At 39.6% G+C, this 24995-nt stretch overlaps 3 protein-coding genes across 11 annotated transcripts in view; 1 reads left to right on the plus strand and 2 right to left on the minus strand.

Annotated features, from left to right (window-relative positions):
- gnal (guanine nucleotide binding protein (G protein), alpha activating activity polypeptide, olfactory type) overlaps nt 1-8172 on the minus strand; it is a 46119-nt gene extending 37947 nt beyond the window's left edge. The window contains exon 1 of the mRNA XM_040142694.1: nt 7432-8172. Within this exon, the coding sequence (XP_039998628.1) occupies nt 7432-7978 (547 nt within the window). The 5' untranslated portion in view covers nt 7979-8172. The remainder of the gene's footprint in view (nt 1-7431) is intronic.
- A 231-nt stretch (nt 8173-8403) lies between these two features.
- On the plus strand, nt 8404-22468 carry LOC120799236 (serine/threonine-protein kinase MAK-like). 7 transcript variants are annotated; one of them, XR_005708798.1, is made up of 18 exons: nt 8404-8594; nt 9998-10110; nt 11994-12100; nt 12182-12450; nt 13510-13564; nt 14288-14409; nt 15112-15194; nt 15510-15642; nt 16369-16540; nt 16837-17004; nt 17625-17945; nt 18274-18464; nt 18552-18676; nt 19372-19482; nt 20583-20657; nt 21322-21466; nt 21998-22078; nt 22173-22208. XR_005708798.1 is itself a non-coding variant. In XM_040144240.1 (18 exons), the coding sequence occupies exons 4-18, from the start codon at nt 12278-12280 to the stop codon at nt 22322-22324; spliced, it is 2079 nt and encodes a 692-aa protein (XP_040000174.1). In that variant the 5' UTR covers nt 8404-8594; nt 9998-10110; nt 11994-12100; nt 12182-12277; the 3' UTR covers nt 22325-22468. The 7 variants fall into 7 exon arrangements, 6 of the variants coding, with proteins under 6 accessions (XP_040000174.1, XP_040000172.1, XP_040000173.1 ...); XM_040144240.1 differs by lacking the exon at nt 15112-15194 and adding an exon at nt 14585-14664 and having other exon boundaries at nt 21347-21466; nt 22173-22468; XM_040144238.1 differs by having other exon boundaries at nt 21347-21466; nt 22173-22468.
- Nucleotides 22441-24946, minus strand: LOC120799238 (transmembrane protein 14C-like). 3 transcript variants are annotated; one of them, XM_040144246.1, is made up of 5 exons: nt 24448-24574; nt 23322-23423; nt 23141-23228; nt 22909-22978; nt 22509-22569 (listed from the first exon to the last, which is right to left on the minus strand). In XM_040144246.1, the coding sequence occupies exons 1-4, from the start codon at nt 24530-24532 to the stop codon at nt 22921-22923; spliced, it is 333 nt and encodes a 110-aa protein (XP_040000180.1). In that variant the 5' UTR covers nt 24533-24574; the 3' UTR covers nt 22509-22569; nt 22909-22920. The 3 variants fall into 3 exon arrangements, with proteins under 3 accessions (XP_040000181.1, XP_040000179.1, XP_040000180.1); XM_040144247.1 differs by lacking the exon at nt 24448-24574 and adding an exon at nt 24583-24946 and having other exon boundaries at nt 22441-22978; XM_040144245.1 differs by having other exon boundaries at nt 22441-22978.
- Nucleotides 24947-24995: the final 49 nt, after the last annotated feature.

The following is a 24995-nucleotide window of genomic DNA, read 5'->3' on the forward strand; positions in this document are numbered from 1 at the left end:
CGTGTGCATGTGTGAGACAGAGACAGAGAGTCTATTTCATTCAAGAGCAACCGGTAAAACGGGGTAGGTCGGCCTTAACACTGAGCTAATGCTAGGCTAACTTGCAATGCTACACTCTTGCATTCAAGTGAGACAAAAACAATCCTTACATATGTACTGTACTGTATGCTTATATTACAAATACTCGTAGATCAATCCAAAGCACGAGACAACCGTGAATGATCATTTGGGCAACATGTAACAAGGATTGTGCTGTTATTGTGTCCATAATGCAAACACAATGCAAATACTGGTTTCATGTAGTGAAATGAGTGCAACAAAGTTGTGCAGCATGCAAATGAAGACTGAAACCCTCACTTCACCTATAGTAGTGTGAAAATAGTACCACCAAAACCCCACCCCTAGCAAAAAAAAAAAAAAAAAAAAAAAAAAAAACTCTGTCCCTGTCTCCCCACCTCAGAAAGCAAGGTCAAAACAAGTGACTGGCCCACATCACTCTCTAGTGGTTAGAGGCAGCATTGCACACATGCTCTGACTCCTGTCAGTTCCCTATGAATGATACAGAACCAGGTTTTGTTGCATAAATTATCGCCCTTTTCAGGAAGTACTATCTGATATGCGTATTTAGCTTGCTATGGCTTCCTCTTAACTGGACTAAAAGGATGTGTGTGTGTGTGTGTGTGTGTGTGTGTGTGTGCGTTTGTGCTTGTAAAGGTTTGACCTTTCAACAGCCAGATTTCATTCTTAAAGTATCCCTCCACTCTAAAATGTGTTTTGCTTATTGTTACTTCACCTGGATGTCTGAGCTTCACCGTGCGGCGTGTGACTCTTTTCACATTCATCTGCTGAAGGGGGAAAGTTTCACTCTGTGCTCACCTTAAATCCGAGTTTCAGACATGTACATATGAGCAGGATTTTGTGACATAAACAACTAGTTTGGAAATGAATCATGGTCCAATGTGGAGCTTACACAATTGTGATGTGGAAACACGAAGCTTCCAGCACACATACACTGAGAATGTACTTTACAGTGAAGTAGGAGACTTCTTGTGTCCCGTAGTTAACCTTTGAAATGAAAACAACATGTGTAGAAGGGAGCTTTAAACTATCATTACAATATTTGTAGATAATAATAGCAGAAATATTCCATAATCAATTCCTCTGTCAGTATGTGTGCATGTGCTGGGTTAGAAGACATTTTCAGATCCTCTTCTTAAGTAAACATGGCAATAAAACAATCTAAAAATACTCTACTACAGGTGAATTCTGTTTTCAGAGTCTGACAAAGATATTTTTAGTATTTTCAAGCCAGGAGCGGACCTGTGCTGCAAAGTGGCAACCACAATGCCCGGGTTTGAGGTTTGATTTCCTCACCTTGGCAATGTAAGGCCCTTAAAAATAGTCGCTAATCAACTCTCAACACTGTAAAGTTGAATTTTGGAAATACAACAGAAGCTCTACCTAATTATTGCACTTTAATAAATGCATTAAATATAGTCAAATACACGGGCTTTCTGGCTAGGTAAAGATTATAACTGCCAGTGAACTATTACAATAAATCTAAGAATATGTGACATAAGAGAGTTCTTTTCTATGTATCAATCTTCCGCACTTATTAACTAGGACCGACTGTAATTGAAGCATGTACTGTAAAAACGGGGCAAAAATCCAAATGATATCCAGCTAAAATTAGCCTCCTTGAAATTCTTTTCCGAGGCGGAAGAAGTTTATAGCAGTCTCTTTAGGGACAGTGGCCGCCAATAAAGCAGAAATTATACAGTAAGCAAAACCTGGAGACACGGAAGGGTCCAATGTCCTTCCAGCGTCATGTAGTTCAATCTGATTTAGCTGACTGAAGTATCAAGACAATTCACGTTGCAGCCCTGCTATCAGTATCATAAAGATGACAATAATTCATACTCCAGTAACTTCAGTTGGTCATTACATTAACTGGGAACTCGGTGCAGTTAGTAGCAAAGTTCAATGAAGTCAAGTCAATGATAAAACCCATTTAGACAGAAGCAAAGTTCAGCCGACTCCTCTTGTATTTAAAGGGGTAGCCCAGCAGGGCTATACCTTCCACAGTGTGCTTCTGTGGATGAGTAAGCTTTTCCAAAATGTGTGTAGAATAGTGGCTCAAAAAACAACAACAACAACAACAACAAAAAACTGATAAGACATGACAATCAGTGACTTCCAAACAGCTATTTCTTGGCCTGGCTAATTTCAGTGATCATTTTGGTGGCGTGTACTACCTTACTAGCAGCCTGTTGTTCAGGCTCACGAAGGGTGATAAGGCTGAGATATGAAACAGCCAGTTAAGGACATCTAGGAAAGCTGTAACAGATATTAACACAGGCCTGTAGAGAAGCTGATCCAGGAGACCTAACAATAAAGTAGCTTCCTTTCCAAGAAATAATAGGAACTCGCCTTCCAGTTCCCATCCCTGTATTCATGTACTAAAATATAAAGTCTATAGGAACTCTATTAAAAGAATTTAGATTTTCTGAATTGTCCTGTGGTCAAACACGTTTAATAATGACTTTGTTATCGTAAGTTACGGCATTTTTACAGGCGGTTTTGAACTAATGGCACCTTGAAAAATATTATCGTGCTCACTAGAGGAGTCATATAATGACACACTGTTCCAGTGACTCAGTGATTCATGACTTAATTAGTGGAAATTTTCTGATATCTTTCATATCTGAACTACTTTAAATACATCATGTACTTGACTCCCCACGTCCATAACACAAGTTGTGTTTGAGGGGAGCTTAATTCCAGTCATATCACAACAGGGCCTTATTTTGATGTACCAAAATCTTTCTTTGCAATAAAATGATGGCTGGAGGGTTACTTTGATCGTTTAAATATGGAGAGAGCATCTTCTTAAAGACTTTGATAAAGGTCTGGACAGCCGCTGGGACATGGTCAGAAACTGTTGGGGGATGTACCATAAGACTATTTTTCTGTAATACCATTAGTTATGTATAAGTTAGGGCTTCAAACAGCAGATATTTCTATTATCAATGAGGTGACTGACTGTCTGGTCTATAAAATTTCAGAAAATGGTAAAAAACGCTCATCACAATTTCCCAGGCCCCGAGGTGATGTCCTTCAAATTCCTAATACTGTCTGACTAACAGTCGAAAACCCAAAGATTCACTTTGTTTCAAATGTGACTAATATTCACATTTGAAAAGCTGGAACCACTAAAGTTTTGGCATTTTTTCCCTAAGTTGATACAGGCTCTTGTACCCCAGAAAGTTAGATTCCGATCGAAAACTCTGACTGCGAAAGAACCGGGCATTTTTGTTCAAAAATGACTTAAACGTTTAACTGATTATCAAAATAGTTTCTGCAGATGTTCTAATGTATTAGTTGTCTACTTATTTCTGCTCTAATATAAATTTCATTTTGTAATTTATGACCCTGTTGGATCCATGTACTTTTTTTGTATTTTTAAACCATGTTTTGCAAAGTAAAATAAAATAAAAAAACTTGATGTGAATAAAAATACCAGATTTTGAATGACTTGCTTACCACCAAAAATCCTTTACATCAACCCACTTTTCTTTGAAGAATTGTATTTATAAAGCTTCATTTCAGCAAGTTTACTGCACCTGATTTGAATTAGATCAGGTGATGTTTGTACAGTACTGTAACAGTCCTGTCTGTAAATAACTACAGTTTTAACTGATTAGGATTTACTTTATTTGACATTTCTGCACCTAACCACTCTGATTTTTAAAACAAAACCTTGAAACGGAATATGAAACCTTTAAATGTAAATTATTGTATCATTCTGTATCATTCTCATTTTACAAGACCTACCCTGAATTCTGCAGATTTTTCCCACAGCGTTGTAGCTGTGTGTAAAGTTATAAGTTGTCAGCTTGTGCCATACCACAAACCTGATCGAACACAAAAGTTTAAGCGGCTATAAATATGACTAAAAGTGACGATTTCCAGCTCCAGCTCTAACTGAACATGCCAGTTCATTTAGAATAAATGCTAAAATAAAAAAGTTCCTTATGCCTATCATCATTCAACTAAATACCTGCAGCAAATACAAACAGATAAAGTGACCCAGATTAGCTAGCATACGTTGCCTTGAAATGTTACACTATTTGAAAGGTGTCCACTTTCAGAGGAACAGAAACCACCTCAGTCCTCTGGCATGCAACAAGAGTCCTACTGGAGACCTCTGGGTATAAAGTCCCGGAGGCCTCTTAAGAAAAACCCAAAGGAGGCCTGCGGCTCGTGCTAAGGCTCCTGGGTGTACCAGGACTGATAGCTCCCAAAATAATTGTTATTCTGTAGCGGTGAAGAAACCATAATAACAAGCTGAAATCGTAACAGTAACGCAGGTCACAGATGCTGTGCAGCTTTTCAGCAGTGGCTCATGGAAGAATGTATGACACTTCACTGTGTGACTTCATTAGGATGAGCCATTTCTTCCTTTGAGTAATTAGTGAGGCCTGTTTACTCAGGAAATTAAACTGGTAGCCATTTATTATATAGAGTAACAAAGTATTGCTCTGTTTAAAGTAAAGTAAATACATGCAAAGCGGCATTAAGTGTGACATAAGACCGTCAAAACTGAAAGTGGCTATTTTAAATGTAAATGTACCGACATTTAAACATCGTTTTCCTCACCAGGGTGGCTGTGATGACTCTTAAGTTTCTATTTCCGATCAAGACTCTCTCTTTTGAAAGTTAAACACTGGACTTTTTGAAAACTTAAAGACTGGTTATTATATGTGTGGTATAATAACACAACACACCCGGCTAAATCTAAGTGAACTAGGACTGCGATTGTAAATTCACCCAAACTTTTTACGCTAAAGAGCAGCTCTGGAGGTAAATTAGCAAAGCTGGACGTTGTGAAATTTTGGAACCTATGTGCACGCTGCTACGTGCAGTGGATCAAACATGTCCCAATCTCGTGTTGAGCAGTGGTACAGAGGTGGCAGAGTGGTCCATTCTCATAAAACCCCTCCATCTAGAAACACACTGAATGTTTCAGGACAAACCTGGGATGCTGCTGACTGATATTCGGAAATCCTCTCGATAAATAACATAATAATATAAACTTTCAACCACAGGGTTCCACTGACTGGTTGCATGTTATTCTTACATTTCTGTAGATCAGGTAATAAAAATTTTTTTTAAAAAAAACCTCATATGGCTCTTTAAGTGATTTATGTGGATGCAAATAAACCTGTCAGGGCAACAACTTATAGACTTTCATCATTAATGAATTTATTAAAGTTGACTAACTGTGATAATTTTTCCTCTTCTATAAAATAACGTCCAATGCCCACCATACTGGAGCTATAAGTGATACTTTCAAAACAGCTGATATGGCAGCTGAAAGAATAATATACCACACGCAGTTGCAACATACTGTTCCCTACATTTGTTTATTGAAAGCTTTACTGTAAATGTGCAACGCTTAATCAAAGGGCCATCCTTTATCCGCTGTCCCACAAATCGCACGGACCACAGGCTACTATAAAATAAGATAAGATAAAACTTTATTGATCCCCAGGGGTGAAATTTTGTATTCACCACACTATAATATTCTTGTCCATACTGTGCAGAGCAAATATCCAAAAGCTATGTGGCTTTGTATACTAAAGCCTATAAACTTGAACTATACACTATATAAACTGTACTGTACTAGTCCACAAGCCACTGTATAATCTACTAAATTATCGTACACTATACACTTACTTATTGGACAAACTTTACTGTAAACGTGTAACAGTTAGTCAAAGGGCTATTTTTCATCTGTTTGTCCCAGATCAGATTTGTCACGCTACACAGGCCACTGTAATACACCACATTTTACCCCACAACACTAAACTCCACTCTACTGTAAATGATAGTAGTCTATACTCTATATTGCATTTCTACTATACATTCTAAGGTACTGCAGTGGGAGCCGTCCCGACAGTGTATGCTATTAGTGGAAAAACTTACTGCAAATGTGCCAGTCATTCAAAAGGCCATTTTTCATCTGTTGTCCCTAAACAGACACCATACTACACCACAGACCGCTACACTACATTACACTACACTACACTACACTACTGTTGGTTTTCAGAGAAAAGATGGCCCAGTACCCAAAAGCTAAGTGGTCTCTTCATATCTTTCTATACCACAGGTAACTAAATTGCACTCTTCATTGCACTATGCAACACTCTACTAAACTAAATTACAGGTCACTACACTACATTCTACTGTACTATGCTCTATTATTTACTGACATACCTTACCGTAAATGTGCCACCATTAGTCAAAATGCTCTTTTTTCTGTTGTCCCTGGATAAATGTCAGAAGCAACTATACTATACTATACTATACTATACTGTGCTATGCTATGGTATTTTTTAGAGTAAATGTGGTCCAGCGGCCAAGACGCCGGGGTTTTCTCTACACCTGTGACTTCTAACGTCTGCTAAACTATACTCTACATCACTCCATACTATACTTACAAGCCATTATACAACACTCTAGTCTACTGCGCTCTATTATTTATTGAAAAACGCTGCAGTAAATGTGCCACAACCTGTTTAAAAGGCAGTTTCTATTGCACCTGGACAGATGTCCAACGGGTCAGGATGCCACACTACATTCAGAGCAAACACAGCCCAGGGAGCCAACAGCTGAGCTGTCTCTATATATCTTTGTGTGCTAAATTACCCCTTCACACATTACACTCTACTATACTGTACTTTACTGTAGGTTGCTGGACTAAACTACCATTCAAAAAAAAAAAAAAAAAGACCCACTCTCACACTACACCACAGCACACCAGGATAATCATCAGCAAAAAAAACATGGCCCAATAGCAAAAAGCTAAGTGGTCTCTCTACATATTTGAATACTAAAGCCAAATAAACTGTACTCCATATGAGTACTATAATATACATTTATTTGCTGAAAAAGAATGACCGTACTGTGCCACAGTCAGCCAGAGGGGCTAATATTCCTCTGTGGCCCCATGCCATAGCCTACTCGCACCGTGATGTACTGTAGGACTGCTACTCTGTACTATCCGTTACCGGACTAGTTCTCGGGGCGAACACGGCCCGACAGCCGGCAGCTAAGTGGCCCCTCGATAGACCCGCGTAACCTGGACCACTCCGATAGCCTACGTTACGCACAACAGGCTAATCGGGATTCCCGGTAAACCCCCCAAAACGCACCGGTGGCCTGACGGGACGGCGGGCCACCGGTGGGTCTAAACGTCCATCCTCGTCATTTGTCATTGACAGCCGCGGGGGGTAGTCTTCGCAGCCGAGCCGACAGATGTGGCATTAGGCCTCGCCGGAGCAGTGACATAATTTCTGGAAAAAGGGCCGGTACGTTTGGGCTTCTAATAATAAAAGTCCAACGACAGCAGAGAGGGACAGAACCTACCGAGCAGCAGCAGCCGATGCGTCTGTTTATACTCCCGTTTCAGCTCCTTCAGCGCCCTGTCAATATTCTTACTGACTTTCTTCGCCTCCTTCTCGGCCTCCTTCTCCTCCACCAGCAATTTGTCCCAGTTTTTCTGCTTTTGGGTGCTAGTCTTTTGCAGCAGCTGTAAGCGTCGGCCGCGGTCCTTCCCTGTCCCCTTGCCGCTGCCGCCTCCTCCACCTCCACCGCCGCCGCCGCCGCCTCCTCCACCACCACCACCACCACCTCCGTTTTGTATGAGCACACCATCGGTACCGGTGTCTCCACGGCGGTGCTCCCCGGCCGGGAGCCTGGCAGGGTCCCCGGGGCGCATCGGGCCGCCGCCGCCGCCGCCGCCGCCTCGTAGCGACGAAGTCTCCCCGCATCCCCCGGTGTCCTCTTGGCGAGCTCCCCCGGCGCGGGTCGGCACGGCGGCGTCCGGAGGCTGGTCAGAGTCCGAGGTAGCATTGGAGATAGACCCGCTCAGGTCCCCGAAGAGCCGGGGACGCAAACTGTAGCACAGCCCCATGTTGAAACCAATATTTGTCTGTGAATTTGATTTTTCATAAATTAAAATATCAAAAAAAATCGCAGTCGCGCCACCAGCCCTAACGAGCCATCGTTACATTGGAGCTCCAGCGGTGCGATTTAAGTCCGAATTTGAGCCGAAAAGGTGAATGAATTATGCTCCGACATTTGCTATATGTCATTTTGCATTTTCCCCAGTCAGCCTTCGCTTCGTAGTTAGTGGATCACCTGATCCTTGAAGTGGACACTGCGGGTCCACCTTACCGTAAGTAACCAAAAGCACAACCTTGGAGGAAAAACGCGGCTATCCGCTGCGCAGACAGCCGACAATCCGACTGCACGGTTGTTAGGTGCAATGCACGGCGCGTCACGCTACTACGGCATGGCCACCTCGGGAGGCGCTGCTCCTGATTTTCGTTCCTCGCGTTTCACGCCCGCGTGTCCGAGGGCGCCCACCGCGCCGCGGACGGCGAACCCGCTCCTCGTTATCGCACGACGTGACATCTCTTTATTTTGGGCCCCGTCCCCGGGGTTTACTTGGCAAAAACAGACGCCGCCCGCCAACCCGCCGAAAGTATAGCGCAAGGGAGATTTCAGCCTCAAGCGCAGTCTCTCCGGTAATTCACGCGTGCATCAGTAACATCATTTAGGCATCATTTTGCGTCCTGACCCTTAATTCTAGTGTCCTAATTCAATCGGGCTCATTTATACACAGGCCCAATACTATTAGCTTATACCGGCTTTTCCGATTCACTTTCTTGTGTGTTTTTATCAAGGTGACGTTTTTCTAAATTCTCATTATCCAAGTGTGATTGATCAATTCTCCGGATGTACGGGATTCTTTTTTTAGGGACAAGGCAGTCCAACGTGATGGACTGAATCTCTGGTCTTCAAATGCGGGTTTTCTGGGACCTTTTAGGGTTCCTTGCGTCGGGCTCAGCCTTCCCCCCACCGGAAATTAACGACTTCAGTAATTAGTCAAACGTGCTACCAGACAATCTCGGAATTAAAAATATTTAGGTCGAGGGTTAAAAGGGCTAGAGTCTCGGTCAGATGCGGAGATAGAAACGAACCACTAGATGGAGCACTTGCAAAACACACGTAGAGATATTTGAAAGTCAGGGGTCTAACAAAAACCTATGCAACAGCATACAAAAAAGAAGATATCTAGTACCTATAATTCCATTTAACATTTGGATAAATAAAATACTGCAAGTCACACTAGTTTTTTATATAAATCTGCACTGTTTTTACAGTAGAACCCAGATGAAAGGCCAGAGTACCTACTCCAAGGACCCCAGACCCACTGGGCCCCCGAAAACACCATAGTCACGGAACATCGCTTGGCTTTTAGTAATTTAGATAACTGTAAATTTGAGCTACCAAGGTACAATATTGTTAAGCATTATTACCTAAATTATTATTTAATCTTGTGGCCCTCTTTTGTAGATTGGCACTGTGTCAGAGTCCAATTATTAACACCTTTATTATACTGTGTTTTCATTTATACTGTTCCCACTTGTGGATATTCCTAAATACATTTTTTGTGTAGGGGCCTAACAGCTAATTTTTGACCAGGGGAGCCATAACAGGTTAATTAGGTCACGCCCTAATGTAGTGATATAAAGGTCTAAATTGATTTATATGTATATCTTTTCCTAAGTTGAAAGTTCCTTCTCAACTTTGGAAACAAATGTGTGACATGATAGAAAAAGCCTTAACAGCTGTTGTTTTGTCAACTGTAAAAAAGAAAAACATTTTTTTTACTCTTGTTTATTTTCTCTATTATTCCATGTTTGTTACAAAAATAGTTTCAGATCTTTAGAGTGAAAACATAACAATGTAATATTATTAATCATATATTATTATTATATCTCATATCTTTAATTAATATCATTACATTACGTCTTCAATTATTATTTAAAAATATTGATAAATGGATTTTTATCATGTATTATAGTTGTATTTGTGTACATATTACAGTAGTATATTATGATTTCATTTCATTTTATTTTGGAAGTCTCCGCGTTGCCTAGGAGACAGGAAGCCGCCCTTGGAAACGGACGGAGCTGGTAGCATCTCGCCACAGCAGGCACCGCCGTGCTATATTCACCAGTAGAAATGTCTCCTGTGGTGGGTATATTTTACTTAAATTTGACTTACATTATGTTAGACATAGTAAATATTTAGTTAAATTGCCCATTTAATCGCTTGGTTGAACATTAGGACTGGACAAGCGGGTATGTTTAGCTTACCTTGCCCTCTAGCTCCTGTATTTACCCTTAGTAGCAGGCTTGCTTGTTGTCGGCTAACTCTCTAGATGAACTGATAAAGTTTATTTAACAAAGTGATGAAATGGTTAGACAGTGTAATAATGGCTAGGTTTAGAAACAAAATTTTGAAATTCGTCGAGTCTGGTTTCAACGTTGGTCAGCATTAAATTACTTTCCTTTAAATTGAAAGGACTGAAATATGTCAAATTTCAAATTCTCTACTCGGGTTCTTACATTATAACCAGATTATTTTTAAGCAGCTAAAACTAAAACCCATAACCCCTAATCTTGAAACTGCTACTATCTAATATAGCACCTTTTACAAAGGGCTATAAAGTGCAAATATGAATATTAATGGTTTAAATATCATCTGTTTTAAAGATCTGATATATGCCATTAAAATAAGAACAATTTTTGGGTTGCCAGGTTGTGAAAAATCTGCCTGCCTCTAGCACTTGCTTTGTTTTTTGTGGCTCTTAAATTACTCTTGATCTTTTTTAGTTGCCCACGTAACAAAAAAATAAAACTTAATAGATTATTGGATTTAAAAAAAGACTGTTGGTGAGATGAAGAAAAAAAAAGAATAAATGGGCTTATGGCGGCATCGCACCGAAAAATAAATAAAACAGTGGCAACAATACAATGATTCTGAAACACAACAGAATAACATAGTGACAAAATAGAAAAAACAATAACCAATAATTATATGAATTGACAGCAAAATATATTATACATATACTACTGATACATGCATAGGTGGATTGCTGCTACTAGGCATAGCATACAAATTCTAGAAAAGACACACGAAGAGAGAAGGCAAAATAATTCACATATAAAATTCAAGTTGCCAGTTAGTAAGGTGCCATCCTTACTAACTGTCTACACTGGCATCTGACTCCTCTGACCCAGTCTTATGTCAGTTATAAATACACTGGCCCTAATTTGTTCAAGTCTGGCCGAGGATGTACTTCCTGGCCCTGCCCACTACGACATGTGGGTTAACCGGATGTAAAAGAAAAGCAGTAGAAATAGCTTAATTAAAGAATGAAATTAGAGTTGCCGTCACAGGAGTTGCGTATCATGGTCAACAGTACATGGTGCTGTGTCTGAAAGAGTCCTCAAAATGACAGATAAGTTTGGGTTTTTTTCCCAATCAAACTCTGTTCATTGGGGTTTTCAGACATACTTTGGATAGACAAAATGTAGATAAATAAATGAATTACGAAATTAATATTTTGAAAAAAATAAGCCAAAACACACACACACACACACACACACACACACACACACACACACACGTGAAAATGTTCATATTTCTAGCTGGAGGTGTTGCATCACATCTTTCAGCAGGGCTGAGTGGGATGGTTGGTTCCTCTGCTTCCACTTTAGTAGATCAGTTTATGTGCTAACAATAAATGATAGTGGTTGGGCAGCTCAGAAACAAGTGTGCTCAAATAAGCTGTTTTAAGTGTTTTCAGGATCACTGCCTAACTTTTATGTGACCAGTGATGGACAAAGTCAGATAAAGCCCTCAGTTTCTGGATCAAATTCATTAATGTAGTCTTGATTTGAAAGATTGCAAAATTATCACACCTTACAAAACAAAAAGGCGCCAGAATGGTCCTGTTTTCTTACTCAGTGGACTTGATAAGGTAAAAACCACGTCTCCAGCTTCTCCTGTACGTCTGTTTCCTGGCACACATTCTTAAGCTCATGTCAACTTTAATCCACTTCCCCTCACAGTGGATCGCCCTTCCTCTGTCCGCCCTGAAGTCTTAGCTTAGGATAGGTGAGACACAGTGCGACAGGCAGGATCGAAACAGCGTCTTTTTTCCGCTCTCCCTCGCCAGGTAAACATCCACCCTTCATCACCAATCTGTAGAGAGAAAAGTGAAGGGTGAATGCTCATGTTTTATGTCTGTTTTTTCAAGAAAAAGCCTTTGAGTAGCCTCACAGCAGCAGAAGGATAGAGCACAGTAGAGGGCCGTTAAGTTGTTGACGTGTGGCGGGATGTTGCTGTGCTTACAATGACCAACTGTTGGACTGTGCGGGACTGTCAAGGCTCCTTGGTGAAGGATAGGCACGGCTCTCTTTGGACAATGAACCGCTACACCACTCTGAAGCAGCTGGGGGATGGCACATATGGCAGCGTGCTCCTGGGCAAGAGCAATGAGACCGGGGAGCTGGTGGCCATAAAGAGGTGAGTTTAGCTGCAGTAAACATGCAAGGGACACACTGTATTGTTTTGTCTCAGTGTTAAGCTGATTAAACCCTGAGTGGCTGCAAGGTGCTTTGAGGCTCTGGACTCATCATGTTGCGTTCTCACATGGCACACATTAATAAAAGAACAGATTGTGATTAAAAATGTTGGCATTTTAAGTCAAATGTTTTACCTTTGTTTGCATCATGTGTAGCTGCCTTTGCAGCTCTTGAAATAACAAAGTTTAGGATAATTGAAGATCAGCAGATGTAGGTTTCTTGTCAAAGCACAGGTACTGTTGCTAGTATTTTTGTTCTGTTAAATATATGGCCTACATAGGTCATTTATCTAATGATGAATCTGTCTTTGGCAAGAAATGAATAATGAACGTTTTACGAGGCTCCACCAGGCACAGTTTGTAAATGTAAGGTTACAGTGCAAGCTGATACTACTGATGACAGTGAAAGGAGTGGAAATACACCACTCAGTGTTGCCCTTAGAGTATGGGAAAGGTTTTCTGAAAGCCATTTGTGGTAAGAACAATAAGGTTACAACAAGTATGAAATATATCAATAAAGTTTATTTGCTTTAGGATGCTATTTTTGTTACGTAAATATTTAACAGTAGTGTGGTAGTTTCAATGTGTAGCCAATATTCAATGTATTTTGTGGCTTTTATATTAAAATTAAAATGAGTATAAACGCATACAAATAAAAGCAGGAAGATACCAGGGATCTTTGTTGCGTGTCATACCTCTCCCCATATTTTTATCATATCCGTAGCCTGTCTGTATCTCTAACGTCAAGTGTCCAATAAAGGCAAAAATGCCAAAACAAAATACCTTTTGTTATAAATACCTACCAGTCACTAAAGAAACAAGTCAGAAGACTTGGTATGACATAAATTCTGGGCATCAATGTTCTTCAAACCTTAAAATTTTTTTTATTTTTATTTTAGTTTCCTACAAGTGTCAAATCATACAGTAAAGACAGTATGTACAGTTTTACTATATTTAAGTCTAAACAATAACATAATCATGAAAATCTTGTCTTTCAACAGGATGAAGAGGAAGTTTTATTCTTGGGATGAGTGCTTGAATCTGAGGGAGGTGAAGGTGAGACTCATTATAGCCATTACACATTATACTGTTTAATCAATCAATAAATCAATAAATTAACTACTTTTTTCATTAGCATTTTAAACCACCAATAATTCAACATGCAAAATCCAGCTTTTGGTTTTGCAATATACCTCTGGCTTTAACAATAACTTATATACAGTAAGAATTGTGGACCCAGCTACTCATAATTAGGAAGCGATATGTATTCGCCCATACTGAATTATTTCCACCATATACAAAGAAGAGATATACACATATATAGATAAAGATTTGGGGTAATAAAAGAAAAACTAGAATTAGTCCTCGTCCTGACTGTGGTCCTAACTTGGCTTTGTTTGCCAGACACTGAAAACCTGACAATAAATGAGGAAGATATCAACTTCAATGTTCTTGTCATTTTGAGTCTTGTTGCACTCCATGAGAAATTACATTACTTGATCCATTGCAGAGTTAGTGGGCATGTTTTAAATGAACTCATCAGCCTGTAGATAAAAAATACTGACAATGTGTAGTGCGACAAATTATTTTGGCAGCTTTAACTACTGTTGGCATGTGAAGTTTTTGTACAGAAGCCTTTGGCAGCTGAGTGAAAGAGCAAGTTCTGCATTATGGTATGGTCGGGCATTCGAGCTAATTTACTGAGATGACGAGGGGACTTTTAATGACTCTATTTAATGATTCTGTTGTATGTGTTTCTTAAATACTTTGTGTTATTAGTCTCTGAAGAAGCTGAACCATGCCAATGTGGTGAAACTGAAGGAAGTCATCAGGGAAAATGACTATCTCTACTTTGTCTTTGAGTACATGAAAGAAAACCTCTATCAGCTCATGAAAGGAAGGTAAGAACACATCAGACACCAAAGTTACTTGTGCATTTATATGTTATTTCAGTTATGTGCACAGAGTTTTTTTTGTGATATAATCCTGCAATGTGTTTTTTTTATTAACATTTGGAATGTGAGAATTTTTTGCGGGTCAGCTTCAGTCATAATGTGTCAGTCTTCGTTTTTGCAGAAACAAGTTGTTCCCTGAGTCAGTCGTCAGAAACATGGCATTTCAGATATTACAGGGACTGTCCTTTATTCACAAACATGGTAGGTGATTTCAGCAAGGCCTGTCAGTACAGATAGAAGAAAAACTGACACTGCTGTCTTTTCCTCTTCTATAAAACGCTGTGTTTTCAAGCTGTCAGCCCTGTCTTGGTGTACACATTTAATTGACTAAACAGAAAACAGCATATGTAAAACCCGAAAAGTATATAAATGCTGGACGGTTGATAAGACATCAGGCATCTCAGGATTTTCTCCAACCAAAAATAACTCACTTCTCTGGGTTGCTCTGGTGAGAAGAGGTGTGAGTGGTTACCGAAACCTAACTGAACAAAGTTTTGCCTCTCAGAAAAAAAAAGGAAAACAAATCAACACTGTTTTTAATGCATGTTGGTGTTATTCCCACCTCAATAAGGCACGATTGTTTGCATAGTCTATTTTCCTTTATCCCCTCTTTCTTTCTTTTGTCTTTTACCACTTTGCTGCTGCCAGGGAAGATACGATGTTTTCTGAAAATGAGATAAGGAACATTCTGTTCCAAGTATTGTCTGGCTTAGCATTTGTGCATAAGCACGGTAAGAGACTCCTCCTGTCTTTATCTTTTCCTTTCCATTTCCTTAAACACTTTGTTTGACTGTGATTTATCAGGTTAAAGCATTTTTTTTGTCAGAGATGTTTTAACTCTGTTTCAAATTTTAAAAAAATGACCATAAAACACATAAAACTGTGATATGCATCAATAGAGTCATGTCTTGGTCACAGTATAAATGGTAGTTGTTGCAATGGTAGTAGAAGCTAGATGCAATAAATATTTTGCTTCATAAAATAATGTAAATCTAGTCAAATATCAGCAACAGCACAGTTTCATTCGACTGATTCATGTGTTTCAGGGTATTTCCATCGTGATATGAAACCAGAGAACTTGCTCTGCATGGGCCCAGAGCTGGTTAAGATTGCGGATTTTGGACTAGCACGAGAAATCCGCTCCCAGCCACCTTACACTGATTACGTGTCCACGAGATGGTGAGCGCCCACACAACACTTACAATAAAACTCATATCTGATGAAACTCTGACACATGCCTTTTAGATTCAGCACTTACAGTATGTTGAAAGTAAGGACATCATTGGAGTTATAAAGTTGACTGACTTTTGACTCACAGTATCTCCTGCTGTAATATCACTTAACATGTATCTTAAAGAGACTATAAGATGTCTACGTTTTTTTTTTTTTCTTAAACAGTCAGTTCAACCAAACCACAACACATAGTTTTAGTTTTAGTTACCCAGATTCTTACCAAGGATTCTACCATCATTTGTGGTTCTCTCAGCATTTAAAAATTAGATTTTTAAAAATTCGACAGCGACATCTCATTCCAGAAACGCTGGTCCCATTAATCTGGATAATTCCACCTAAAAAGATGTCCACTGTTTGCATTGGCATCATTTTTTCATAGAAAGTAGTTCTATATAAAAAATCTGTGGATTATCCAGAGTAAAGGGGACAGTGATTCTGGAAAGATGTGCTGCTGTTGAATAATTAAATGAAATATTTTAAAAGACAGGTATCTTAAAACCTAGGAAAATAAAAACAAAAGTGTCTAAAGGGATAGAGCTAATTGACTGACACATAGTTATGACATATAGCTGGAGAAATATGACATTAGCAGATCAACATAAACAAGAGTGGAGTTAAATCTCTATATGCAAATGTTCCATGAATGCCCCCCCCCCCATGTTGTTGTGCCAGGTACCGAGCTCCAGAGGTTCTCCTCAAGTCCAACTCCTACAGCTCACCCATCGACATCTGGGCCATGGGCTGCATCATGGCGGAGCTCTACACTCTGAGACCCCTGTTCCCCGGCAACAGCGAGGTTGACGAGATCTTCAAGATCTGTCAAGTGCTGGGAACGCTGAAGAAGGTGAGCCATCACAACAGGTGTCATCATATGTGGTGTCTCTGCAGGGACGTTGGATGAAACCAAACTCAACTTATCGCCTCTATGCACTCACTCTTCTGGGACATTCTGTGTTGCTTTTTTTGTGAAACACTGGTAGCAAAGAAAATCTGTTTCGAGGCATTTACATTTTATAAGGGAAAAAACTAACAGTGATTGTGTATTTGATATTGTCATGAATGCATGTAGACACACACAAGACTGCACGCAAACTCACAGATGATCTATTTGTTGTGTCCTCCTGTTCCTCGCTGAGTCAGTCGGACTGGCCCGACGGCTACAACCTGGCCGTCTCGATGAACTTCCGCTTCCCAAAGTGTGTCCCCACCAGCCTCAGATCCCTGATCCCCAACGCCAGCGACGAGGCGATCGCACTGATGAAAGACATGTTGCAGTGGGATCCTGAGAAAAGGCCAAGTGCTGTTCAGGTACATTTAAAACCCGTTAAGTTTTAACATAGATTACTTTGAATAAACAAAAAAATATACAAAAGATTAGAATGAAGACAACTGACTAAAGTTGAGGTTTGCAAAGTCCTTTGGTGCAAGCTTTTACCCAAAGTACCGTTGAGTACATTGAGTATTTTTAGCATGGGAAGCCCAAGTGGGAATCAGTCAGCTGTAATATTAAACTTGACATCTGGATGTACTGAGGCAATACACATCCACCGACTTCATTCAAGGTGTGAGACAGACACACATCATTAAGAAAACTTTTTAACTGTGAAATGTGCAGTGGTGCTATGTCTCATTAGTCCTATAAAAGATATACTTAATATCCCATGTCTTATAGACTAGAACCCTTTGCCTAATTTCTACGTTTTTGTCTCCTCTTTTATTTCGATGCGTCTCATTTTTTTAATTTAATGTATTATATATTTTTACTGTATATTCTTCCTATAATTAATATGTTTTATGCCATGTTGAAAACTACTAATTTGTGGAAAATGTAAATCTTGTGCTTGAAAATGAACTAAAAAGATGTAATTGAATATATTTTTTAATATATTATATATTTTTTAAATATTTTTTTAATATTTTTGTTTCAGGCTCTGCGGTATCCATACTTCCATGTCGGCCAGGCGCTTGGTGTTCCTTTGAAGTGCTCAGAGCAGCACAAGGCTCAGGCAAAGATGTCCGAGTCGGCTGCAGAACCAAAGCCTCCGTCCCTCCATAAGACGAACCTGGAGTCCAGCGAGCCAAGTAAGACCCAGGCAGAGCCACAGACCTCCAGCCAATCTCTACCCCAGCCTCTGCAGGAGATCCCCCTTCCTCATGACAACATGGAGCCAAGCACACAACAAGCAACAGCAGGGCAGCAGGAACCCCTCAGCCTGGTGAAAAACAGGCAACCGATGAGCTGGCAAACTGTAGGTATCACTCAGTTACAGCTTCTGAATTGTTTTCAGGCCTTTTAGAGTTGTTTTTTCCACCCTGTATAATCATATCAAAGTCTATCATAAATAGACCTTAAAATTATATCTTTCCCATTCGTGCTAAGATGATGAAATTAGCTTTAGACTTGTTTGTTTAAGAGAATTGTCACAGATTTTGACTTTTCACCTTGGTATGGATTTGATTTGAAACATCTGTTATTTTAGAAAGAAAAGAGCAGATAAACATTCATTGCTTAATACTGATTCATTTTAACGTACACAAGAATGATAAACATCGCCTCTCCACTACTCTCTACATCAGCGAGGAGCAGCCACTGGAGCAGAGAACAGTGTATCCAGAGTCAGGACTGGACGCAGACGGTGGGGCCAGACGTCTTTCAAGTCATCGGACAGCTGGGACGATGGTGACGACACAGACACTGGAGTTTCCATCTCCAAAAAACCCACTATCAGCTCTCTGAAAGACAGGACACTCGATGGGCACAGCTGTCGGTTAGACATGTTCATTTTCATGTAAAAGTGTCTTCCTCGTAGTTTTGAAAAAATACAATAATACTACAATAATACTTTTTTGTCTAGATTTCCAGAGTCAAAGAGAGACAATACAGTAGCAAAATTACCGAGCAACACCGGGCTAAACAGAACTGACTCCACCACCTTGTCTGCCAAGCAGCACTACCTCCGCCAGTCCAGATATCTGCCAGGTGAGAAAAAAGGGTCTACCGCATCTCCAAACACACTTTAGGATTTTTTTTCCAGTCTAGTGGTAGAATTTAGGACAAAAGCTTGTGGACAACGGACAAAAAAGTTTTAAAAAATTATTAATTTTCAGAATAATTTTAGTTCCTTGGCTTTCCAAAGGACTGTTTAGTTTACATTACTTTATGTTACTTAAGTTGCACAGGGAAGAAAAAAACTATACTCTAAACAGTTGAAACTAAGCATTACCAACACCGAAAATTGTGATTAAATCGAAGAAAGGAGTGAAACGAATTATTCACTTATTTGAGATTAAAAAGTGGCATCTCAGACCAAAACCAATGAAACAAGATAAAAATACCAGACAGTGAAATTTTAACATAATATGTTTTGGTCAAAGGCAGCACAAAATGCACAGAGTAGAATGATCGGAATTTTTGAAAATGACACATAATAATTGGTTGTTGCTGCATGTTGTTCTCGATCTGTTGAATCATTTGGTACGTGCTGCGCAAGTTCAGTGTTACGGTTTTCAAATACAAACAACTTTATAACTCCAATGATGTCCATACTCTCCACATACTGTAAGTACTGAATCTAAACAGCATGTGTCAGAGTTTCGTCAGGTATGGGTTGTTTGTAAGTGTTGTGTGTGGGCTCAGGTACAGTTAGGTAATTCTGAGCTGTCTGTCCGTTTCAGGTATAATTCCAAAAAGCAGATCCTCAGTAGGTGGCCAGGTGGCAAGCAGAAACCTGTGGCATAGCTCCTGCTTAACCAGAGGACAAGGCCTGGAGTTCCCTCTTAATAAAGGTAAGACAGGTTCCAGGATAAATGTTAGAACTTGTCCATAGTGCGTATACCTGTTCAGAGTAACAGCTGTGAGCAGTTTCCTGATGTCACAATGTGAGAGAGTCGGTCTACACACAGTGCATTTAAATCAATGGATGGTATGGATGGATCAATGGATGACTAGGACGCAATGCCATTGAGGAAATAAATGTTTTGGCTCACCTGGCGAGGCCTGCAAAGAAACTAGTATCCAAACCTTTTGTCCTTGCCAAAAAATCTCATACACTTTGTTCTGCCTTGTCCTATCAAGTACTGTGCGTTGATCTAATTTTTTTTCACTCAAACCATGTCTCTGTGTTGTATTTCATCCTGAATGGCAAAAAATACAAAATTACAGGATTCACTTTGTAATCAAAGTTGACAGTCAATGATATATCAAAGAGAAACGGCAATTTTACCACATTTTTGATGCTTTATGGCGGTTATTTTGTGACACAGGTCTGAATTTTCTGATTTTTCTGACATTATACAACGAGCTTATCCCATCTAATACTCCAAGCAGTGTAAAAATTGCTTTTAATTATTTGAAAACACTAGTTTATATAAGGGTGTTTAGATAACGTCATCCTGTAAGTAATTCAAGTATTACAAAGTTAGAAAAGGCTTCCGACAACTCTACTCTGATTGAATGTTATCACTCAGTCCCTACCACTTTGTAATGATGTCTAACTGCTAGAATGGTTATTTACTACTTGATTGCAAATTGCAGGGCAAGATAATAGATTTTTTTTTTAAAACCACAGCAGCTAATAAAAACATAAATCTGATGAAGCCGGTGTCAGTGTAACATGTTTTCCAGTCTTTATTTCTTCTCAGCACTTTTCAAGGCCTTAGACTCAAAAGTGTGTCTGAAATGAGCTCACGCTTTGTAAGCGTAGTGAAAAGAGGAAACGTGTATTATTCACAAGTCACTTGTCCCACAAAAAGCACATATTGCTTTTCTGCTTTGACTGAAAAAACCCATTTTGGTCTTGAGTTCATATGTCCCGCTCAGTGGGGTTCCTAGTTTCCTCCTCCACTCACTCCTCCTCCTCTCTTTCTCTGTGGTGATGTGGTTGTAGACGCTAGTCTTCCTAAACTAGCAGATAAGCAGCCTCCAAAGGAAAAGACCTTGGAGGATCTTGATCTTTCCAAAGGTATCACTCAAATTCAGTTGCTACATTTACCTGACAGCTATAGTTATTAGTTATATTGCAGATTAAGATTTTACACACAAAAAACATATAGTCAGCTTGTAAAATATGACGCATTGTTATAGATCAAACTACTTGACGATATATAAATTTGTTAATAAGTATATAATATTAGCTCCACCTCAGCCAGTGACATTTAATGGTGCTTACAAACACTTTAGGTCATCAGTAAGAATATGATACACATAATGATATAACAAAATGGAGGAGGCCATTCTGTATATTGAGTGCTTTTAATTTTTGATACTTTAGGTATATTTTTCTGATAATACTTTTGTACTGTAAGATTTTGATTGTCACTTGTGATGGAGTATTTTTAAATTTTAGTATTGCTAACTTAAATTACCAATAGGACCTGAATACTTATTCTACCATCAGATGTGATATGTGTGACAGATGTCTCTACATGGTATTTTGAGTTGATTATTAACATTGTTTACGCTCATAAAAAACAGATATTGTCTTAGAATTAATATGGACCACAACGCAAATTCAAACAAGATCCTGTAAAATATAATTGTTGTTTTATGTGGTATTCGGTCTCCTAAAGGCTAAAGCTACTCCAAATATCTATTAATAATCACATCGGCACGAAGGACGTAATCAGTGATGGATTTCGTTGTCCTTTCCAGACTCCTTCATGAGCAACAGCAACAACCCAACCAAGACACATATATCACCTTTTCAGACGATCGAAGCAGGAGCAGCCCGACAGAGGATTACCCTGGCACCGATTGCGGGAACCTGCGCGAGTGAGTCACAACAGAGAGCTTTTAATTTTCTCTGTAGCAGACAGAATAACGGTTGAGTCAGACAGACCTAGTGTGGTTTAGTGTTGCTCGGTATCAGTGAGGTCTGAGTCAGACGGTACTGGGAAATGATTCTTTGGGTTTCGAGTTGCAGCTTGTTCGAGTGAAACTTCGTGGGACGTCCTGGTGGTCAAATGGCTTAGATACATACCATGTAACCATAACATTCCTGGTACAATTCTGGAAAATCACCCCTTCTTTCTTTCTAACTTTCCTGTCACTCTATACACTCATGCTATCAAATAAATGCAAAAATGCAATTTAAAAAAAACAAAACTCTTCCACCATACTATAGCAAAAGCGCCCCCTGGAGTTGGACAGGAATCTGTATTTTCCTTAAAGACAAAAGTGTCTGAGAGGCCTGTTAGTGATGCAGGAGCTTTCAATGAATACTGCTCTCAGAACCCAATCTGATGGTTTTTGGTTTTTTTAGTCTCATTCCTTTTGTAAACCTTTTAGTTGATCTGTCCTCAGCTGCTGATCTACGAATTGACTCCAGAATCAAAGCGTGTAAGAGCAAGATCTCTGCGAATAAACAGGCCGCCTCAAATGAAGGTAAAAAATACCAGCGGTGTAAGAAATGCAGCTTCATGTTGCTCTCTGAGTATTTCCTAAACAAACTCTTCCTTCACTATCTCATTGATTTCAGAGTATGAAGGATGGAGGAACAGATCTCTAAATCCTCTGATCCCCGGATCCAGCACCTGCTCTATAGGGAAGAAAACCTTTGCGCGGAGCACAAATATCCAGCCAGTGCACGGACGAGTAGACTGGGCCGCCAAATACGGAGGTCACCGGTAGCGCAGCAGTGCGCTCTGCTCCGCCAGTGACTCCCACTGCACTTTCACCAGGAAATTTGCTACTCTTTTGTTGCATTTGCCATGCTATTAAATATTTTTCAGTGCTGTACAAGTGTGTCATGACTTATACCATCAGTATTTTTTTTTAAATAATAGACTACAAAGAATGAAATAAAGTAGTTAATTTTGTATTTAAGTGAGTGGGTGAGTGTATTATTTCACAGCAGCAGAAAAAGTGCAGATATCCTTTTTCCTCGTTAAGGTACACAAACAGGTTTAGGCAGGTCTGCGCAATTATCAGCTGTGATGATTGACTTACAAATGGGGCAAAGATAATCCTTCTCCTTGGATACGTTTAGCAAGATGAGCCCCATACATTTCACAAACAGAAAAATCATTTAACTATAACAATCGCTGTGTATTCTCAAAGACAGACATTTTTTCAAACGTCAGAAAAGTTTCCTTTACAATCATGCTTTGAATTAAACTGTTTTTTACAGAAGACTGTAATACATACAAAACCACATAGAGGTGAATGTTAGATTTCCCATGTTCAAGATATTTACAGATACGCAGAAAAGATACATTGAAGTGTTTTCAAGATGTGTGCGGCCTCTTCAGCGCCCCAGTTATGATCTTCGCCAGCATCAGTCCACTGAAAAGAGATGACCGCATTTATATCACAACATGGTCGAAATAAGATTCTCAAGGTATTAAAAACAGAAGTCTTATGATCACCTTGGTGCAGGATGTATTGTACATAACTAACCTATTAACAGTCACAAGGAAATTAAACCGTGTAATAATGGTGTTTTACCTGGCTAAAGTCATCAGGCCAGCTGGCATGAACTTCCAGGAGTTGAGAAATCTCAGTCCCATCACTACAGCCAGGGTTCCCGAGGTGCCTGCATTTGGTCAGTGGAGGGAAACAGTTGTTACCATGTGTTTCTGAACGCGGCAGTTGGACTGTCACGGTTTACCAAACCAAACTCGCTCACCTAGTGAAAGCCAGACATTCCTGGGATCTTGAGATGCCAGATAAGCACCGACTGCAGCCAACAGGCCAAACAGGAGGCCTGCAGCCAGAGAGGTGACGCTGCCTGTGGAGCAAACACACTGGGTTAGGTTCAGTTTTGGAGATTAAGTGTTAAATTAGGTTTGATGGATTCTCTTTTTATAAACTCTCCATGTTATAATGTTCATTTTTTGCTGAAACTGTTTTAGAGAGGTATCAATGAACTTCATGATCATTTTGGAGGCTGCAGTTTGCAGTGCTTCTGATATTTTGTCCACCCCTTTTTTTTTTCTTTTTTTTTTAAATCAGTGAGGTTAAACTCAAAAAATCTTGATTAGAGATTTATTGCAGAGGTGGTGTTTTAGACTGCACTGGTAAAAGTACACGAGCATTATCAGTAAAGTGTACTTAAAGTATCAAAAGTAAAAGTACTCATTCTGCACAAGAAAGTCTCCTGTCACTGATATATTACTAAATATGACATTATTAGACTGTTCATACTGATGCATCAGTGTCTAAGGAGTATTTAACTGATGCTGCCGCTGGAGGTGGAGCTGGTTTTCACTGGTTAATATACAGCTTGATAGTTTAGTCCAGTGGTTCCCAACCTAGGGGTCAGGCTCCCTCCGAAGGGTCCCCAGATAAATCTGAGGGGTCGTGAGATGATTAATGAGGGAGGAAAGAAGAAGAAGAAGAAGAAAAAAAGATCTTATAACACAAATCTGTTTTCAGTATTGGGATTCTTTTCTAATCTTTGCCTTTTTTGTGAAATATTGGATGATATCACCTATTTTGGGCCTCAAACAGTTATTTAAATGAAATCATGTGAGAGGTTTAGAGGGGAAATGTCTCTTTGGTGGAACTGATATCAACTCACAGACATCTGAGACATGACAGGGGCCCAGAATTGGACACCAATTTATTGTGATGGGTTAGAAAAATGCAATTACATTTTTTTTTTTTTTAATTTTTTTTTTTAAAGATCTTAATCTTAAAAGTAACTAGTCACCACAGCAGTAAAAAAGTACAATATTTACCTCTGAAATTTAGTGGAGAAATAGCATTAAAAGGAAATACTCAAGTACAAGTAACCGAGTAAATGTAGTTACTTTGCACAACTGCTTCTGCCGGTAAGATAGTTGAAATTTGACGCAAACCGGTTTCGATCCCGAACGACCTGCGCCGCACCCGCATCGAGTTAAGCCGGCGTTGTGTGTATCTAAGCGTCGGCGTGTCTCGCCCACCTGCTTTCACGTAACCCATGATTCCTCCCGCCGACACCAGGGCAGAGTAACCGAACCCAACCCAGTCCACGGCCATGGCCGGGGACAACCCGCGGTTTGGCGGCTTCACCGCTCAGGCAGGCTCGGAGAAGCTGACGTCCGGAGGGGAAAAAAAAAAAAAAAAAAAATCTGACGAAAGTTTCGCTGTCAAAGATTCAAAAAAAATTAAACAAAGAGGAAAACAAAACAACAACAAAAGGTTTTCTCAACATTAAAATGCGACCCGAGTTTCCAAACTTCCGAACGGTTACACTTCCGGAGTAATAAAAGAGAATTTCAAAATAAAAGTATTCTTGGCAGAATAGACACTCGGCAGTATCTTTCTTTTTTTTTAAAGTTTTTTAAATATTTTAATGATAATTTACATGTTTCCT

Source organism: Xiphias gladius, chromosome 14 (genome assembly GCF_016859285.1).
Source record: "Xiphias gladius isolate SHS-SW01 ecotype Sanya breed wild chromosome 14, ASM1685928v1, whole genome shotgun sequence".
Lineage (NCBI taxonomy): Eukaryota > Metazoa > Chordata > Actinopteri > Istiophoriformes > Xiphiidae > Xiphias > Xiphias gladius.

Bases quoted from the DNA above. Each gene is read 5' to 3' on its own strand.
- LOC120799236 (XM_040144239.1), top strand. From the start codon at position 12,278: ATGACCAACTGTTGGACTGTGCGGGACTGTCAAGGCTCCTTGGTGAAG. The intron at 13,565-14,287 runs GTGAGACTCATT...TTGTGTTATTAG, and splicing joins TGAATCTGAGGGAGGTGAAG to TCTCTGAAGAAGCTGAACCA. The intron at 21,467-21,997 runs GTGAGTCACAAC...ATCTGTCCTCAG, and splicing joins GATTGCGGGAACCTGCGCGA to CTGCTGATCTACGAATTGAC.
- LOC120799238 (XM_040144245.1), bottom strand. From the start codon at position 24,532: ATGCGGGTGCGGCGCAGGTCGTTCGGGATCGAAACCGGTTTGCGTCAA. The intron at 23,229-23,321 runs GTGAGCGAGTTT...GACCAAATGCAG, and splicing joins GAATGTCTGGCTTTCACTAG to GCACCTCGGGAACCCTGGCT. The intron at 22,979-23,140 runs GTAAAACACCAT...ATCTCTTTTCAG, and splicing joins GGCCTGATGACTTTAGCCAG to TGGACTGATGCTGGCGAAGA.